The 18,382-nt window shown below is 53.5% G+C and overlaps 8 protein-coding genes across 8 annotated transcripts; 5 read left to right on the plus strand and 3 right to left on the minus strand.

Annotated features, from left to right (window-relative positions):
• Positions 1-1,614: 1,614 nt before the first annotated feature.
• Positions 1,615-3,663, minus strand: DACRYDRAFT_119519 (cyclin-domain-containing protein; the record flags this gene model as incomplete). The annotated part of the gene is made up of 7 exons (XM_040770806.1): positions 1,615-2,191; positions 2,244-2,388; positions 2,443-2,703; positions 2,765-3,004; positions 3,062-3,152; positions 3,241-3,292; positions 3,357-3,663. 7 exons carry the CDS (start codon positions 3,661-3,663, stop codon positions 1,869-1,871), a joined length of 1,419 nt encoding a protein of 472 aa, XP_040624319.1. The 3' UTR covers positions 1,615-1,868.
• Positions 3,664-4,254: 591 nt separating this feature from the next.
• On the minus strand, positions 4,255-5,246 carry DACRYDRAFT_25170 (uncharacterized protein). The gene is made up of 2 exons (XM_040774042.1): positions 4,545-5,246; positions 4,255-4,486 (listed from the first exon to the last, which is right to left on the minus strand). The coding sequence occupies exon 1, from the start codon at positions 4,889-4,891 to the stop codon at positions 4,655-4,657; it is 237 nt and encodes a 78-aa protein (XP_040624320.1). The 5' UTR covers positions 4,892-5,246; the 3' UTR covers positions 4,255-4,486; positions 4,545-4,654.
• On the plus strand, positions 5,209-7,522 carry DACRYDRAFT_119520 (acetyl-CoA synthetase-like protein; the record flags this gene model as incomplete). The annotated part of the gene is made up of 10 exons (XM_040770807.1): positions 5,209-5,214; positions 5,270-5,555; positions 5,611-6,156; positions 6,206-6,243; positions 6,299-6,402; positions 6,453-6,486; positions 6,537-6,698; positions 6,754-7,020; positions 7,072-7,374; positions 7,425-7,522. 10 exons carry the CDS (start codon positions 5,209-5,211, stop codon positions 7,470-7,472), a joined length of 1,794 nt encoding a protein of 597 aa, XP_040624321.1. The 3' UTR covers positions 7,473-7,522.
• Positions 7,523-7,725: 203 nt separating this feature from the next.
• On the minus strand, positions 7,726-8,088 carry DACRYDRAFT_111963 (uncharacterized protein; the record flags this gene model as incomplete). The annotated part of the gene is made up of 1 exon (XM_040769317.1): positions 7,726-8,088. The coding sequence occupies one exon, from the start codon at positions 8,086-8,088 to the stop codon at positions 7,726-7,728; it is 363 nt and encodes a 120-aa protein (XP_040624322.1).
• A 1,796-nt stretch (positions 8,089-9,884) lies between these two features.
• DACRYDRAFT_25173 (uncharacterized protein) lies at positions 9,885-10,532 on the plus strand (the record flags this gene model as incomplete). Its single annotated transcript, XM_040774043.1, has 3 exons — positions 9,885-10,035; positions 10,105-10,200; positions 10,295-10,532. Coding segments are annotated over exons 1-3 (373 nt in total), but the record flags the coding sequence as incomplete, so codon positions are not given.
• Positions 10,533-11,347: 815 nt separating this feature from the next.
• On the plus strand, positions 11,348-12,216 carry DACRYDRAFT_25174 (uncharacterized protein; the record flags this gene model as incomplete). The annotated part of the gene is made up of 1 exon (XM_040774044.1): positions 11,348-12,216. A coding segment is annotated over exon 1 (521 nt), but the record flags the coding sequence as incomplete, so codon positions are not given.
• Positions 12,217-12,945: 729 nt separating this feature from the next.
• DACRYDRAFT_25175 (uncharacterized protein) lies at positions 12,946-13,492 on the plus strand. The gene has a single exon (XM_040774045.1). The coding sequence runs from the start codon at positions 13,063-13,065 to the stop codon at positions 13,381-13,383; it is 321 nt and encodes a 106-aa protein (XP_040624325.1). The 5' UTR covers positions 12,946-13,062; the 3' UTR covers positions 13,384-13,492.
• Positions 13,493-14,916: 1,424 nt separating this feature from the next.
• On the plus strand, positions 14,917-15,984 carry DACRYDRAFT_111965 (NADP-binding protein; the record flags this gene model as incomplete). The annotated part of the gene is made up of 3 exons (XM_040769318.1): positions 14,917-15,216; positions 15,272-15,394; positions 15,448-15,984. 3 exons carry the CDS (start codon positions 14,917-14,919, stop codon positions 15,982-15,984), a joined length of 960 nt encoding a protein of 319 aa, XP_040624326.1.
• Between the last annotated feature and the right edge of the window lie 2,398 nt (positions 15,985-18,382).

Below are 18,382 nucleotides of genomic sequence, written 5' to 3' on the forward strand. Positions count from 1 at the left end.
GCCCCCCCCCCCCCCCCCAACAACCCGCACCCGCACCGACTCTCGTCCATATCTCTACCTCTACCTCATCACTCATATCAAACGCAAACGCAAACGCAAACCCTCTGGCTTGTCCCGTCACTCATTATATATCATCCTCTCCATCTCCCTCTCCTGCCTCTTTTCCCCACAGATGTTGTTCTACCCTGTGTTAATCCCCCCCCTCCCGGTGTACGGGGTGTTACATTCCCCAATGTACACCCAAGTCGGTCGTTTTACCGTGTTGGCAGAAGAGCGGGTCTCCTGCTCTTCCTTCCCACATTACAATTGTTCCTACCTTACCCTCACCGTGAGCGGGGGTTGTGCTTGTACTATATCCCTTGCACTCGCAGTCGTAGTCGTAGTTGCGGAGCATAGCATAGCATAGCATAGCATCACTCGGCGACTCGCTCAGTCAAAAAACATAGTCGAATGAAAAAAAAATGAATACCAACATACTTACACATACTGTATTCCCAAAATAACTGAATTCCCATGTGTACCATGTACGGGGAGACAACCGCCGCAGTCATCGATATCATCCATCTATCCTCGAAACGCTATGCTCCGGGAGGGAACAACTCCGAACCAGTCGGGAAGGTCCACGTCTCGCGGCATCTCCGGCCACCGGCCAACTCATTAACCTTTGAGACAAAGGCGCTGCATATCCTCGCATCTAGAGCGCATGCACACGATCAGGACCTAGTCTCGGGTCGGGACAACTTCACCCCTTGGCCTGAGCGGGGCCAGTCTAGCCCCGTATTCCGCATTCCGCATTCCCGAGCATGAGGCTCGCCGGCCGAGATCTCCAGATCTCGCCCTTCGCGGCCGGCAACACGCGGTTGCGGCCGCTCCTTGACGCCCGTGTCCCCGTGTGCCCGGTGCATGCTGGTCAAACGTGCGCCCTGAACCACATGACTCGGACTTGCTGGCGCCCAGGGCAGCGTCCGGTTTGGGAAAGCAGATTGATGGCGACGCGACGTTTTGGGATCATCCCTTCGATTCTCCTTTGTCTTACATAGCTGGAAAAGGGAACATGCGGTTTGCGTCAGGTTGTTCCGAGGCATATGATTAGGATCATTGTACGCGTGGACAACTGCAAATGTGAGAAAATCTCAAGGGGAAGTCCTGACGCCCAGAGATTGTGAGACGCACGATCCGTCTAGAAGATCTGCCTAAAGCGTGGAACAGCATCAAAGAAACAGCATGAAACCGGCTGCAGCGCGTGACGAGAATGGGACAAGCGCATGGCAGGAGCGAAATTGTTGGAGTGTGGGATTCTGCAAACGTGGGCACCGTCGCTTCTGTCAACACTTGTGCCTTGCTGTAAGCCATATGGGAGAGAAGAACAGTGACTCATCAAATGAGCAGGAACACCAACGTTCTCTCCGCTGATCTTGTGGAGTTGCCGTCCGTCCTCAGTCCGGTGAAGTGTTTAGTGAAGATATGCTTCCAGTTGTCTTCATGGTTGCGTGCACGTGGACAGGAAAAATTGAGCGATAAACATGAAAAAATAAACGCCAAAATGTGTAAAGCATACGACCCGTACTGAAACCCAACTACAGGATAATACAACATGAACAAGCGGCGATGGACATGAAACCCTCTACGAGAACACGTAGCAGGATGACAACCATGTAGTAAAACCGAGCTGAGTGTGGGATTCTAGTGCGAGCTTGGTTCCCGTTTCTTGGCAAAGTTCTAGCTTCAACGTGCCAAATGTGAGAAAGAGGGAGAATATAAGCCGAACAGGTTGGAGAGTTGGATTATGCTCAGCAATCTTCTGTTCGAAGGTGCTGAGAATATGGTCGCTCCCTTCAAAAGATAAGCTCTGATTCTGGCTGACAATCCTACTTGCTATCTTTGGCATGTTTGATGATGGTTGCTTGACCAAGGCTCTTCTGGTGCTTATGAACGCTGCCACTTGTCACTTGGACACCATTGGAACTCATGGCACCAGCATGGACACTGCCGAGGCTAGTACTACGGATCATGTTGACCTTGCTGGTGTCCGTTCTCAGCCCGGTGCAGTTTTTGTAAACGGTATCATTGTTGTCTGTGGTGATGCGGGGAATGAGGTGATTGCTGCTGTTGTTCTCCAGGAATACCGTGCTGCTGCGACTGACTATGTTGGTGGTGATGGTGATGATGTTCCTGCTGGAGCATGTCGTGCCTACGCTGGTGTGAATAGATATGCTGATGTTGTCCGTGCTCGTGATGATGACTGTCTTGCTGCCAAGTCTCTCGCTGTTGGCCCGGGTGAACAGGGTGCGGCTGCTGTCCCGCTCCCGCCGGCTGCTCCTGAGGTGCTCCTTGGCGCTGGTGTTGATGTTTATGTTCGAACTGTTGCTGCTGGTGCGCCGGTGGTTCCTGAAGCAACGGTTGCACCACCGCTCTTGGATGGAGATACAGATGTCCTCTCACGTTCTCGACGCTCCGCATACTGTGATCGCTCGCGCTGCCATCTCCACTCCCCATCGCGTTGCCCTCAGCACCAGCACCAGCACCAGCACCGGCACCCAGCTCATCCCCCATCTCGCCTGCGTCAGAGGAAGAGGAAGACATGGATGATTCGGAATTGTGTGCCGAGGCGGGAGCGGACGTAGGCGGGGGAGGAGCCAGTCTGTAGGCGGGGTGGGCAGATACGAGGGATTCGTAGTAAGACTGAATGAGCTCTCGAGTGGTCTGTGCCAACCAACTGGATCAGCGCTCTGCTCCGTTATTGGAAGATAGGCAAATGACTCACAGCCAAGCGCCAATCGATCGCCTCCAGGAATTCTCTCTCGAGCAAATTCAACTCTCCCAGTCCCAGCCCTCCCACACGCGCGTAGTGCGTGTTCTTGCAGAAGACGTCACATAGAGCTTTGGAAGAGCAGGTGATGGATGCGATGAGGAACCGGTGGACGGTAAGGGAGGAGAGGGCAAAAGCGGGGTTACGTGCACAAAGGAGATCGACATAGTGCAGGGTCAGGAGAAGGCAGGATCTCTGGATCGCAGGAAAGACGTAAGAACATCTGCGGTTAAACGGGGATCATACACGAACCTCGGGCTTGGTATATTGGACGATACGTGCAAGATAATCGCGTATCGAGATAGCAGGTGGCGTGCGAGAGTGAAAGCGGGTAAGGTTAGGTCTACAGACACGCCGTTCAGCTTCTGTTATACTCTGCGGCGCTTGTTTTGGAACAACAGGCAGCTTGGTATAAGAGGGAAAAGACTCACTGCTGGACTTCGATTTGGTCATTAATATCTGTCAGACGTTGGAGCATGTCGGCTGTTCCATCAAGGAACTGAATGAGCAAAGGTACAATAACTCACGTCAGAAGGGAAATACGCACCAACAAGGACGACAATATGTTCCACTGGCGCCTCCTCGAAGCTTCGTGGAAGGACAGTTCGTCCCGAGTTTGAAGAGTCGGAGGCTGAAGCAGGCTCAGAAGATGCAGACACGTCGCTCGGAGTCCGTGGGAGGGATATGGCCAAGGAAGGTCCTCTAGAATGGGATATTGTTCGTCCTCCTGTCGGATCAAGGCCCTCTCCTGGAGATGGGTTGATTTGCCGGGAAGAAGTGGGCTGGAAGAGGTGCTGAGAGGTGGGAAATGCGGCGCGTGCAGGTGCACGCTCGCCGTGGGGATGATGGGCCATGTGGCCGCATGCTAGGCTTGTTTGGTGTCACTTTCGAAGTCGAGTAAGTTCCCAACTCTCCACTTGGGACAGTATGGTCGTTCGGATGGTCGTCTTTCGACCTCTGGGAACAGGGTGGTCGTCCTCACGTGGGTTGGGGCTGGAGATAGTGGTCGCACGCGTGTAAGGAGATAGTGATGAAGCGGGGTCGTATCGATTGAATCGATGGATATCTGCCTTCTCAAGATAAGCAAGAGAGAAGTAATCTATGAAATCGCTGGAAAGGCCCTGGAGAGAAGCAAGATATATGAAGTGCGGTGATGTGGCTGGAAAGAGAAAACAAGGAGAAAAGTTGCACGTTGAAGGTCGGAATAGGCGGAGCCGAGCGGAACCCCACTTGACTGAGGAACCTGGACCCTGATGACCGGGGTGAGCACATGCTGCATGTGGGTGGGGCAGGGACTGAATGTCTCATATCGGCGATCGTCGCTGTGTCCAGTCCGCAGGTGAATCATACCTGTTGTCCTGTCCATCCTGGTTAACCGCATCCCACCACTCGCCAGCATCTTCATTTTACTCCCAACTCTTTGACTGTTCTCCACCTGCCAACCTGGGATCCCGACTTCCTGGATGCGAGCCGGAGAAAGTAGGAGGCTAGGGTGAGGCGTTGAACGGGACTGTGCGGGGAAGCCGGCGGAGATGGTGCGCAAGGTATGTATCAGGAAGGGAAAGGATGGATGAGGATTGCCCTCAACCGGACGGGACGGGTGGATCTTACCGTCAACTGGAGACTCCGGCATTCTCGAAAGTGAAGGGAAGAGAAAATTAGGCGCATATACAGAGGGTAAGCACTGAGGCACGTGATACACACGGTAGCTCAGACCCTCACATCTCTCATCCAGTTGCCTGTACTTATGTACCTTGGAAGGCAACAACCCTCTGATTCGAGTCCGAGATTGCCACCATCAACATTCCCAGGCCTCTTCTGACATGCTATCAACTGTCGTCAGTATCAACTCGATCTGTACGACTTCTGGGCATTTCCCTGCTGGGTTTGAATGCATTCCTCAGTATCGACAACAAGACATGCTGATGCACTTCCCGACTCTCCCAGACACCGCTTGTCACATTGCAGGAACCGCGATTCTCCAGTGTTCTGATAGGAACCGAATTGACGCCGGGAACGGACCAACTTCTTCTCCGCTTTCATGGTCCAGCTGTTATCATCGGCTGTCGAGGAGGATGTCATTCCCCACGAATTATCTGTTGCGCTCTTGCTGGCTGCATCAACCCCGCTAGGAGAACCATGAAACCTAGTGAACTCAATCTTCCAGATATCACTCCTGTGCAGGTCTATCGGCCACTGCCGAGTCACCGATCAATCTTTCGCTGTAGGTAGAAGACCTTTTGCTTCGAGTTAACACCTTCGGCGACAGCTCCTCATCCACCCTACTTGACCCCTACTTGCCCTGCGTATCCGGGCATCATCGAACCGCAGCTCAGATGGCGGAACGGGGAGCATCAGATCGCCGCTGGGAGCCCTAGCGGCCGGTCGGATCATATTCCATGGCTGTTATAGGAAGCGGATACTCAAGGTATATATTCACACAGCAGATGTTGCTCTTAGCTGGCCGCAGCGAGACATCCAACGCCTGAATTCCGCTCTCGTATCACCCAGCCTCACCGCTACCCTCGAGATCTCAGCATCCCCCAGTTCCTCCTCGACCAGTCTTCCCACCCTCTCCGTCCCAGCAGGCTTCCGGGCCATCCATGGTTGATAGACGATGACACGGGTCGATCTTACAGGCTGGAAGAGGTTCGAGATCGGGTGGAACGGTTGGCAAGGGCGCTGAGGAAGAGATGGTGTATTGAGACCGGGGATGTCGTCTGTCTCTTTAGTCAGAATCATATTGGTACTCCTTTCCCAGCCTGGAGCGAATGTGAACACTGACAGATTGATATGCGCAGACTACCCGATCGTTGTCTGGGCTCTTCACCGGCTCGGTGCGGTTGTCTCTTGTGCCAATCCGTCGTACACTTCTGGCGAACTCGAATACCAACTCAGAGAGACGTCTTCCACGCTTCTGCTTACGTCTTCTACTTCTTTGTGCACGGCCCTTGCTGCCGTTAAGGCGACTGGCCTATTTTCGAAAGAAAATGTGGTCATCTTGGATACTCCGCAGCTTTTAGCGCCTGGGCAGAACTGTTTCGCACTAGCATGTCCACCCGAGTCTCATATCGACGACGATTGCACCTTCACCACAGTAGAGCAACTGGTTGCCGAGGGTTGGGATCTAGACTTGAACTATACCGAACCTCGCGGACCTCGCGTAGGCGAAACCGTCGCCCTCCTCAGTTTCTCGAGTGGGACGACAGGCTTACCCAAGGCTATTGCGATACCGCACAAGAATGTAATCGCTGTCGTGATACAAATTGTTGCACATGCACGAGCAAATGAGAAGGGGCTGATACCTCATGAGCGGTTTGCCCGGCCTGGTGATACAGCGTTGGGTGGTGCGTCTTGCTCTGAGCGTCAACCATGATGTTCTCAAAAAGATCACAGCCCTCCCCTTGTATCATATCTATGGTTTTGCCGTAAACGTGCGTGCTTCTTTCATTCGTTAGAGGCGTTGCTGATCGACTTTTTCGCATCCAGTTGCATGCCGCTCTGTTTTGCGGGATGAGCTATGTCGTCGTTCCCAAGTTCAACTTCCAAAAATCTCTTGCGACCATTGTTAGACATCGGATCACTCATCTTTAGTGAGTGTGCTCTGCTTTCATCAGTGAGTACTAACCTCTGTGGACTCCAGCATGGTACCACCAATGGTCGTCATGTTTGTCAATGTACGCGAACCTCTTCCTAGACTAAGAAGTGGGACTGATGACGATGATAGGATCCAATAGTCAAGCACCACGACTTGTCAAGCTTGCGATTCGCTATTGTCGCTGCTGCTCCGCTCTCCGAAGAAGTGACAGACATGTTCAACGCGATATTTCCCCATGTCCGTATGGGGCAAGCATTTGGCATGACAGAGACGGCTTCTATCCTCACTCAAGTAGGTCCCCCGCAAAGACCTGTACATTGGTTGTAAACTAACCCCCCATGCCAAGTTCGATTTCCACGCTAAATCAGTCAATGGCTCCTCTGGCACCCTATTGCCCGACACTGTTGCGAAGATTGTCCGAGAAGACGGGCAGATGGCTGAGCACGACGAGCCGGGCGAGCTGTGGGTGAAAGGCCCTCAGTCTGAAGGCATCTACTATGTCAACAACGAAAAGGCCACGCAAGACACGTTCTTTCCCGATGGATGGGTAAGAACAGGCGATAAAGCGTTGATGAGCGAGCAAGGACAGCTGTTCGTCGTGGATCGACTCAAGGTAGAGCACTGGCTTCGACGAGGTGGCCGCAGGCTCATTTGAACACGACAGGAAATGCTTAAAGTGAACGGATATCAAGTCGCCCCTGCCGAACTGGAAGGTCACCTCATCATCCATCCCTACGTGCAGGACACAGGTGTAGTCGGTGTCCCAGATAAACAGCGTGGCGAGGTTCCGCTAGCTTTCGTGGTGCTCTCCGCCGAAGCACACAGGGTCGCAGGACCTGGGCTCGGAGATGCGATCATCAAAGAAGAACTGAAGAAATGGGTGAGAGAGCATAAGGTGAGGTACAAGTGGCTCGAAGGAGTGGAGTTCGTGCAGGCCATACCGAAGAATCCAAGTGGAAAAATATTGGTATGTCTCATGATCTACTTTCAGTTCCTATCTGATACTCTCCACAATAGCGCCGCTTGTTGAGAGTCCAGGCACAACAGTTGATAGCAGCCAGATAGGGCTCATTGCCGTATCCTTCATTCCGATATCTGTCAAAATATGCCGTCACGTCCATCTGATGTCGTCTGTCGCCTCCCTCCAACAACCAGCGATATCCTTGTGCTCAAGTGCAAGAGCCCCACTCCCCGCAGAGATTGATAGTGAGAATTAACAGTACAAAACTATACATGCGGCAAGGAGCATATGGGGCTCAAGCCTGGCGAGAGAGTGTGCCACCCGCCCCGCTCACATCAGTCCCAGCGATCATCCCCGTCACCTCCTGCCCTTCATATCGCTCGATAAATGCATCCCCAGCGCGCTGAGCTCATCAATGTTCATGTCCATAGGATAATCGATTTCGCGATCTCGCATGCGTAAGTCTCCACCCAGGTTACCGCCGAGGTCACGTAAGTCTGTAAGATCGGCAATGTGGCCAAACCCGCTGCCGACGTCCCCGGAGCTGCCACCAAAGAGGGCATCAAACGTCGTGCTTCCCTCGTCAGCCCCGCCTGTTACGCCGAGCGTTTGACCAGAAGTGGCGGCAAGAGCAGCATCGAGTTCGATCGCTTGCATGTCGTTTATCCCCTCCATCCCCTCCATCCCCTCTATGCCACTGATCCCGCCCATCGCATCCATCCCCTGCATACACACCAAATGCTCCAACTCCAAAGGTCCAAGTACATGTATCTTCGGCGGCCCTTCTTCCCTAACCTCAAACACTGGTTTCCTCGCCGGGTACTCTCGTACCAACTCGTGCTCCCCCTCCCAACCCCACTCGAGAAGGAAGCCTAGTCCCTGGCTTGTTCTGGCCCGGAGTCACGAAGCGGGAGGACGGAGAGGCGCTCGACCCTCAGCCCGTGGGAAAGAATTGACAGGGGCACCGGAGAGGAGCTAGTCGATCGTTCAGTGCCCATGAGGCGCAGTCGCTGCCCAGCTCTCGGAGCTAACCACCATTCGCCTTGTACGCACACCGCACATCCTTGTCCATACAATACAGCACCGCGGTCATATCACGACGAATGAGGGATGGAAACGGTTCGGTTCGGTTCGGTTCGGCCTCAAACTGGTTACACTTTGCATAGGCCGGTTTCTGTCTGGTCCCTTGTGGTTCGATTTTATGGAGGCTGTGACGGGACAGCTTGGGTGGTCGGCTGATAAGGGGTCCCCACCTGTCCCCTCACGGCCTCTGGTCATGGCCTTGACCGGACAGTGGCTGTCGGCGTTTAGTTTAGCGCAAATCCGTGGGTTTTCTAAATTTGTGTTTTAAAATTTGGGAGGATCTGTGGGTCTGCAAAGGGTGCAAGTCAGCCACAATTCTCCATGGAAGCAAATACTCTTGCTTCCGGCTTCGAAGGAAAACAAGCAATTTTGCGCTCCCCCCGGGGCAGTGTTGCTTACCTAATACAGGAAGTAAATTTTCGACTTCTGCATTCTTGTTTGGGACCCTTGTGACCCAATGAAATAATTTTATTTCAGGCATTATTCCATGTTTTATTTTCATTTAAGTTTCAATAATAATGTTTTTGCTATTAATATTCTCATAAATAAAATCGTGATGAAACCAAATGATAATAATAAATAATTGCACAAGAACCTCGGTTTGTGATTCCGTTTGATCCCGTCTGAATGCTGTGTAATAGGGTCCATGCCATGGAATCAAATAGGAAAATGGTATTCAGCGGACCCAAACGGAACCGTTTGATCACAGAGCAAGTGCCACCCTGGCACAGCATTCTGTTTCTCTAAACTCAGGCGGGGTGAACCACCCTGCCAGGCCTTATCGCCGCTGCAAGGACCCCTAACGAGCTGTCCCGTCACGGCCTCCATACGCTTTTGAACCCGTTTCAAACCAGTTCCAAACCCGTTTCGTCTGAACAACATGTCCATCTCACACAGACGGCAATCCATTGGCACCGTCTGCTACTTCTTGTCAGTCTATACAGGAGCCAAGGATCGTTATGAAGCACATGCGCGCCCGAAAACGAAACACTTCAGCGCGGATTATATGCTCCCAAACCGGTTTGGAACCGGTTTCAATCAGTTTCAGGATTCCCTCGGTTGACTGGTTTCGGTCTTGGTCTGGGTTTTGAGACCGAACCGGTCGGTTCGGTCTGAGACCGATTCCATCCCTACGACGAATGCTGTTCACACAGTAGAAACAGCTGGTGCTGTAAACAATTCAATTGGCTTGAAGCGCACTGCTGCTAACCCTAGTTTCGACCCTAGGTCCACCTTCTGTATAAAAACACCTATCCCCCGACGATGAACGAAGTAAACAAGCTGGACTTGATCCGTACGTACTTCATCCCACCAGAGCGCTGGCCGGTGAGTCTCTTCAACGCAAGTCCCAGGTCATCTTCAGTACTGACGTCTATGTCATATCACAGCCGACCGACTACACTCAACACATCTCCCATCCCTGTCACACATACCGCGAATCTCAATATCATGCAATCTATTCACCGACTCATCTTCTTGTGGCTCTCATTGTCGGTTATGATCCTTGTCACTTTTGCTCTCCCAGTGCCCTCCCCCCTCCCGCCCATGCACGCAGGAAAAATCATTGTAGAGGGGACTTTGAAGGTCAGTAACCAGCAATGGGTCTGGCTGTTGTTCTTGCCACGGACTGATCTAAACCACGTATACGCCTAGCCTGGGGACACGGTCCATTATAACCCCCCTAACAGCAATAATTGTTTAACGGGCACTGTCGCTGCTACTGCCTTCAGTTATGAGGGGGGTGAACAGGTTCGTGGCCCCATTGTGAACAACCATAGACAATATGCTGACCTGGTTTTCTCCCTTCATTCCTCGTTGACCTCTCTTATACTGGACGAAGCAGCACGTCAACCTATGTCTATCCCACAAAGGAAGACAAGGGATACAACCGTACGCTTCGATCCCAGTCAAGCACATAGTGGACGTGGAACAAGACCTTACACAAAACGGTGCATGCGTTGAATGGAAACGCCTGCCACCAAGGCCAGAGCATCCGAGTGTGTGTCCGTTCCGATCGAACACTTGGCCACTCGATAAGCGCGAGGAATCGCGTCCACTTCAACCCCTCCACCTTTCCGCAGGTTGAGTTTCATCCTCGAGCCAAGACTCACCGCCAATTTCATTCTTGATGTAGGCCCACGTGCACATTGATTTCTGTGGTCATGGCCCCACAGGTGCACCTTGCACTGTGCCAGGTGAATCTTAGTTGAAGATATTCTGATATTGACAGAGCAAGCATGTCTTCTGCCAAATGTGCGACAGAATCCCACTGTTCTGCCTGTAGTAATACCATATGAGCGAGCAATGTAAACGAATTGCACCGTCCCGTAGTCCCGTTTTCCCGCAACATTTTAGTTGTTATCCCTTGCTTTCAGTCATTTACATTCTGTACCCTACATGCTTCGGCATCTCCAACGCTATCCCGCAACCCCATTCCCCTTCTGTACCCATTAATAAACTTCCTTCACCCCTACCTGGCCCCTCTACTACTGTCTGCTCCTACTCTCTCCATGGTGCAAATCGATGATTGCATTGCTAATGCCTCCTGTTACTGACTTTGCATACGCCTCGATCGATCTTGTCGATCTTATCTATTCTTCTTACTCAAAGGCTGCAAGGTCTTCATCATCTGCATGTGGCTGCAAAAAACAGAGACACTTGTAAATTCATGCAAGATATCTGTCAAAATTGGCAGTCATGTCCATCCGATGTCGTCGGTGGGTTCCCTCCGACCACCAGCCCAATCCCTGTACTCAAGTGCCGAGTCCCCTTCCACGCAAAAATTGGTAGAGTGAGAATTAGGAGTACAGAACTATGCATGCGGAAAGGAGCGTATGGAGCTCAAGGCCCTGGATGCCCCTCAACAGGCCTAGAAAGTGTCCCACCCGCCCCGTTCACATCAGTACCAGCGATCATCTCGGTCACGGCCTGTCCTCCTATTGCATGCTCCGCATCCAGCTGCAGCGCAAGATCATCCTCCAGCCCCATGCCCATGCCCAGATCGTTCATATCACTTGATAAATGCATCCCCAGCGCGCCGAGCTCATCGATGTTCATATCCAGTGGATAATCGATTTCGCCCAGATCTCGCATGGCCAAGTCTCCACCCAGGTCACCACCGAGGTCACGCAGGTCTGTAAGATCGGCAATGTCGCCGAACCCGCTGCCGACGTCCCCCGAGCTCCCGCCAAAGAGGTCATCAAACGTCGTGCTTCCCTCGTCAGCCCCGCCTGTGACGCCGAGCGTTTGGCCAGAAGCGGCAGCGAGAGCAGCATCGAGTTCGATGCCTTGCATGCCGTCTATCCCTTCCAACCCCTCTATTCCACTTATCCCACTCATCCCATCCATGCCGCTCATGCCATCCATCCCATCCATGCCACTCATGCCATCCATCCCCTGCATCCCCACCAGATGCTCCAACTCCAAAGGTCCAAGGACGTGTATCTCCGGCGGCCCCTCTTCCCTGACATCGGGCATCAGCTTCTTCCCAGGGTACTCTCGTACCAGCTCGTGCTCCCCCTCCCAAGCCCACTCGAGGAGGAAGCCTACTCCCCCTCGGCGGAGGACTTCCCCGGCACGCGCTTCCCAGTCCCTGGCTTGCTCTGGCCCGGAGTTAGGAGGCGGGAGGACGGAAAGCCGCTCGACCCTCAGCCGGTGGCAAGGGCTTGACAGGGGATGGTAGACGGAGAGCGTAAGGTGGGGGAGGACGGTTATCCTGAACTGAGGCTGACCGGATAGGGAGAGTGCAGGAGGAGGAGGGCGGGTGAGTGTGATGGGTATGTGGGGAGAGTTGGGTAGGGTACCAGAGAGGAGCTGGTCGATCGTCAGGTTTAGGTCATCATCGGGTGGTTCTTGGGTCCCACTCCCTGCCCATTCCCTGTTCTCGCTGCCCAGCTCCCGGAGTACAGTAGCTAACCACCATTCGCCTTGTACGACCTCCAACACGCTCCTGAGCTCCTCTGCACTACGCACAGGCAACCGGGAGAGCTGGACCGCCGCGGCCAGGGAGGACCCGGAGGAGGGGGAGAAGTTGACGATGTAGGATTTTGGGGACGTTGAGAGGTGGGAACGCCAGGTATAGATCGGGTTGGGAGTTAAGCGGGGTCCGAGCTAGATATATGCGCGTGATTAGTGAAACTGGTTTAGGCCATGTGGGAGGGGACGTACGACAGCGGTGAGCCACTCTCCTGCCTGAGCGTGCACACATTCTGGGGGTACAGGGCCTCGAAACCTTGAGAGCGCAGAGGAACGCACCCACACAGGAGGGGAGAAGGCAAGGCTCCAATGATGTTTGTCATCTGAGGGGAAAGGGTGTGCTGGGGGACCGGAGAAGGAGGGTGTGGGGTCGTATGGCGCTGGCAGGGGCAGGAGGGAGAGCGTCGCCATCGGATAATGGGAAGGGTCGAGGGATGGTGGGGAGAGGAGGAACGGACGGAGTGCGGAGAGAGGAGGGGCTGGGTGCGGATTGGACTTGCGGAGGGAGAGGTAGGCGCGTGGGGAGATGGAGAGGAGGAAGGATATGCTTGGGGAGGTGAGGTACGGCAGAGGGATTGGCACGACCGAGGCGAGCACGTCGACCGGCGTTGCCTTCTCTCCCTCCCCTTTCTCATCATGCTCATTGGTCCCCTCAAAGAGCTCTCGTACCCTCCCTTCCCACTCCTCTCCCACCTGGGGAATAACACTCCACCAGCGACCCGCATCCATTTCAGACTCCCCCCGCTCCTCAGCATGTTTGACGAGTGCTTGTGTGTCTTTCAGCTCTCCGAGCCAGCGTTCGAGTATCTCCAGGTGTCGCTGGATCTTCACCGTGTCCACATCCTCCTCGTCCCCCTCCGCTCCGTCTCCATCCACCTCCGACGGGCTGAGCATGCGAAAGAACTCCTCCAAATGTCTCGCGAGCAGCTGATCAAGCGCCACGTTGGCAGGATGTGACGTGATAAGTGACATCAATACCGGACTAGGTGATGCGGAGGAGAAAGAGACGCTGATATCGATGAGGAAGTCCCCTGCTCCAAGCAAGAGACTATGCAAGTGCTGTCCCGGTGCACGGGGGGTACGTGGCGTCCTCGGCGTATGGGGTGTACTCCAGTCTTGGAAGGGGGTGCCAGGTTGACTCGGTTCCCCCTCCCATACGGGGCTTGTAGGCAGCTCAGACTCGCTAAACACCTCCATCTCTGCCTTACGCGCTAGGCGTTCGAGTTCCATCATTGACCATTTCGCCCTCTTCGAGGGAGAGAGGGGCACATCTGTACCAAATGGGGTAGAGCGTGCAGATAATGCGGAGGCGAACTTGAGAAGGTGGGGGTTGCCTGGTGAGGAAGGGGGGAGTGGGGGAAGGACGGGTTGAGAAAGAGGGAGTGGGAGAGGGGGAGAGAGCGTTTGGTAGGAGGAGAGGATGGCGGATACTTCATGAGCTGAGAGAGGTGGGAGGTGAGAGAGAGAGGGAGGAATGGATATTGACAGTGAGGGATGAGTGTCCATTTGACCGTTGTCCGAGTGGGATAAAACAGTTGGAATTGAAATGTAAAGTTAAGTAATGTTCATTGTCACGGTCAAGGGTCCATTTATAATTCATTCAGTCACGTGCAGTAACTCTTTACATCAGTCTCAACCATCACAATTTGTCTCCCAAGTCACAGGTCGGTTTATCTCAACATATTTGGGAGTATGAGAGCTAATTCCTTCGGTGTCTGGGGATGGTCTTTGCTCTGACTAAACCAAAGTAGACAGGGCGCGCAATTCATTGCAATCATCAACCCCGCTGGGGTGCTCACCTCGTTCGGACTAGAAGACGAGCAGTGCCAATGTTCGCCCTCGACAGAACAGCAGACCTCGGCCGTCCATTCATTTGTCAAGGAATTGCGCAGCGATATCAATCGTTCGATAGCAACAGGGGCAGCGAGGGTCACCAGTGTCGTCGATGACCGGGCGACACTACAAGAGGAAGAGTGCCATTCAGGGAGAAATTCGAAGTCGTGTTTTGAACGGCTGTATTCTAAGAGAGAGTACCTTATTTGATCGAGTTATAGCTGCCATTGACCGGATATGATATGTGCTGCTGAGAAAGCCAGTTCCTGTGAGAGTCAGTCTGCAGTTCTGAGTGCTCAGGGCACAGGTAGGTAGCGGAGAATAGAACAGGCTGTTAGAGCGGAGGCTCTCTAGGCCGATAACCGGCATAGTAAATTGCTTTCCCTGTCGCCCAGCAACACGAGAGCAATTAAGCAACAAGTGGAGAACCGGTCAGGTTCGCAATCCACTCCATCAACCCGGACAAATCCTCACCCGTGCAGGGTTGTGTTACTCCGCTGCCTGCCTTACTCACGTGTTCTGGACGGGTAAACAGCGACTTCCAGTCACTCTCTGCCTATTTAACCATGCCTGGATGTCCTATGATGCGCCCCCTAGCCTCTCGTTCTCCCCGTTCCTGCCGTAGTGTCTTCACCGGTAGCAGAGCACGACATTAACATGGCTGACCTCGACATCAAAGCGATTCACACCAACGTCTACCCGTCGATCGACCCATCCAACTTCCCCAATACTCTCTCCGGAAAGATCGCGTTCATCACTGGTGCAGGCCGTGGTATCGGGCGCGCAATAGCGATCGCCTTTGCTCAAGCTGGCGTGAAGGGTCTTGCCCTGCTTGCAAGGAGCACGGGAGAACTGGAGGAGACGGCTGAGTTATGCAAGAAGGAGCGGGAGGTGCAGGTATGCATCTGCACTGCGGATGCGGCAAAGACCAGTGAGCTGGACGCTGCGGTGGACAAAGTGCGCCTCCCTTTCCTGCTCACGATCGTGTGCTGACTGACTGGGACTGCGACAGGCGGTGAAGGAATTGGGGGAGATCGACATACTCGTCAATAATGCAGGTGCGAACAGGCTCAGGCCATTCCATATGACGCCGCCAGACGAATGGTGGAGCATCCTTGAAGTGAACCTGCACAATGTTCGTCTTGCTTCTTCCCTGCGCAGGTACGCCAGCTGATCGCCTCTTATCAGCCCGCACACCTCATGTCCCGGGTGATCAACCCGATGCGCGCACGTAACTCTGGCCAGTACATCATTAATATCTCCTCCCGTGCAGCCGTGATGGCGTCGCGGGGCTTCGCAAGTTCGTACACGTCGTCCAAGACAGCGCTGACGCGGATGACCGCGTGCGTCCAGGCGGAGCTGACGATGGACAACATTGATCGCGTGTGCTGTTTTTCGCTGCATCCTGGCGGCCCGAAGACGAAGATGAACTATGGGCTTGTCGAACCCGATGTGGACGCTGCCTACCCGGGGATGCATGAGCGGGTACGCAAGTTTGTGGATATTCAAGAGGATACGGTTGAGCTTTGCGCGTGGACGGTGGTTTACCTCTGTTCGGGTAAGGCAGACAAGCTTAGGGGAAGGTACTTTGATGTGGAGCAGGACGTGGGCGCTGTCATGCAGCACGAGGAGGAGGTGCTGAGGGATAATCGAGGAGATCTGAAGGTTGATATGGCGGGAGATTGGACGTATTTGACGTCGTCGACGAATCAGATGAAACATTAGGCGGGGAAAGTTTGTAGATGGGAAAATGATGATGACAGATTGCATATCTGCGACTTACTTATTCAGCGTGTCCGAAGACTCCGCAGCTCAAGGATGCCGAGCCAATCGGGGTGGATCTGGCCGTACGTGCATTGCATTCAGTATTGACCATTGGTTCTACAACACCACCGTAACATCATACTCTAATTATCCATGCCGCCATCATCGCCACAGGAAAACGGGCACATCATATATCGTCCTAATGCCTAATTAGCAGCGCACCAGTATGAGGACATACAGCGCACCCACCCATAGGCGACAAAAAGCTAATGAGTTATTTGGTCATGAGGAACGAGTAGAATGCGACTATCTATGACCTGGTTGGCTTGCAAACCAGGGAGGGCCTACCTGCATTGCATCTGGATGTGGTGAGCCCGGGTGTGGGCCCGGGCCGTAATGATCTACCTCCATTGGAACTGCATGTTGTGGGCCCGGGTGTGGGCTCGGGTCGTGATGATCTACGTTCATGGGTACATCTTCCTGCTGCCCTTGGCTTGCGAACACCTGAGGGCTTGCGAACGCCTGAGGGTGGCTTGCGGGCTGAGGGTGGCTTGTGGACAGATGAGAGTCGCTTGCGGACTGAGCCTGAGGGTGGACCGTCTACTCATCCCGTGCATGAAATACCAGGGATTCAACAAGGGGAAACAGACAACATCAGAACAATAGATAGGGTCATCGAAAACAAAGCCACTGACCGAGACTGGAACGCGATCATTGCCCACGATTGGGATACCATCCTGCTGTCTTCGCTTGCGTCTGGGGGTTGAACTGTACTTCTTAAGGTCTTCGGTGCTCATCGTCCCAAACTGGAAGGTTATCCTAGGTTTTTGGCGAAGGAACAACTGGGGAAATCCTCGAAAGAACGGTAGGACAACGGCGTTGGCTCGTTGTTCACTGGGATATCGCGCGTGGACAAGGAATATTGCTGAATGGGTAGGATAGGCGCAGCAAGAGTCACGAGGTTCGTAGCCAAGGAGAGCCACAGGATGAGGAAGCCATTCACGAAGAGCGTCATGTTGCGAAGACTGGTGTGTGTTGTGAGTGATGTGTGGATCAGCGAGTGGGGTTATTAGACAGCTGTAATTTCAAATAGATGTCTTCAGTACCTAGTATACCAGGTTGACAGGAAACGAAGGCACTCACCGGCCAACGCTGTAGTGTGGAGGAAGAGGAATGATCAAGTCCAGCTGGATGGTCTGTTTCGCATCATGGGAGAAGACCTTTTGTAATGCCGGGGTGTTCCAGGTTACGCAGCCGGGACGATCATTCACAGCACCAGCACAGGACAGAATACTTCAAATGACACTCACCGTGAAACAACCGGACCAGAAGTACACAGGGTATATACAAATGTCACGTACAGAGGAGAGCAGAATTAATTCGGGAGAGCGGCGATCCAAGGGAGAAACAGGGCTCTGCAGGAGAGAATAGAAAACAATTCAACAGCTTTACGCGGTGGCTATATATGCGTCTGGCTCGACGGCAGACTGCTATATCCTCAACATACAATAATGAACTGAAACACTGATCGATTGTTGAGCGGGATGTCAGGCCCTGGACACAACATGTGGATGTAATACGTGCAACGAGAGGTACTAGGTGTCGACGACACACTGCCTGAACTCTACACGCCTATGGTTCTCAACCCCCCCACAAGACATTCTCGACGTTGTTATTCTCTATGCGATTCATTCAGACAGTTGCAAGTGCCCCTGAACACAAATCGTGAGCGACATTTCTCCTACCAGTGCTGATATAGTACTGTCCGGACAACTGATGGTATACGACAGAGAATGGCGGACGGCCGCGACGGGTACATGTAGGCCCTCGGGGACTCGTTCTGCTCAAGATGGCACTGGTTATTCATCTTCAGCACAGTTTTTTTCTGCACATCTTGCGCCCAACCTGCTTTGCGCTCGCTACGACCACTGAAGAGAACTGCTGGCTCGAGGATGAAGTGCTTCCCACCGTTAGAAGATGTGCACTTTGCCGGAAGTGATACCCGAAGACCCTGTAACCCTTTCACTGGGCGTACCAGAGCGCTCGCCGACCCAGTCGCTGACCATCAGACGTTTACTGTACACCAAAGCATCACCGGGAATCTACGGTTATCTGCCTCTACTTCACCACCACCATCTCCTCTCTCCTCATCACCACCTCCCTAAGGACACAAGCAGCCAACATGGCCGACTTCCAACCGCTCATGTCCCACCCCCACCCCTACCCACACGATCTCACCATCCCGCAATTCCTACTCGACTCCCCTTCGCACCCGCTGCGTCCTACCCGGCTCGCAGGGAGTAGATGGCTGGTGGATGACGACACTTCTCGCGCTTATGGCTTGGAGGAGATCAGGAGA

Source organism: Dacryopinax primogenitus (assembly GCF_000292625.1).
Source record: "Dacryopinax primogenitus strain DJM-731 SS1 chromosome Unknown DACRYscaffold_23, whole genome shotgun sequence".
In the NCBI taxonomy this organism is placed as follows: Eukaryota; Fungi; Basidiomycota; class Dacrymycetes; order Dacrymycetales; family Dacrymycetaceae; genus Dacryopinax; species Dacryopinax primogenitus.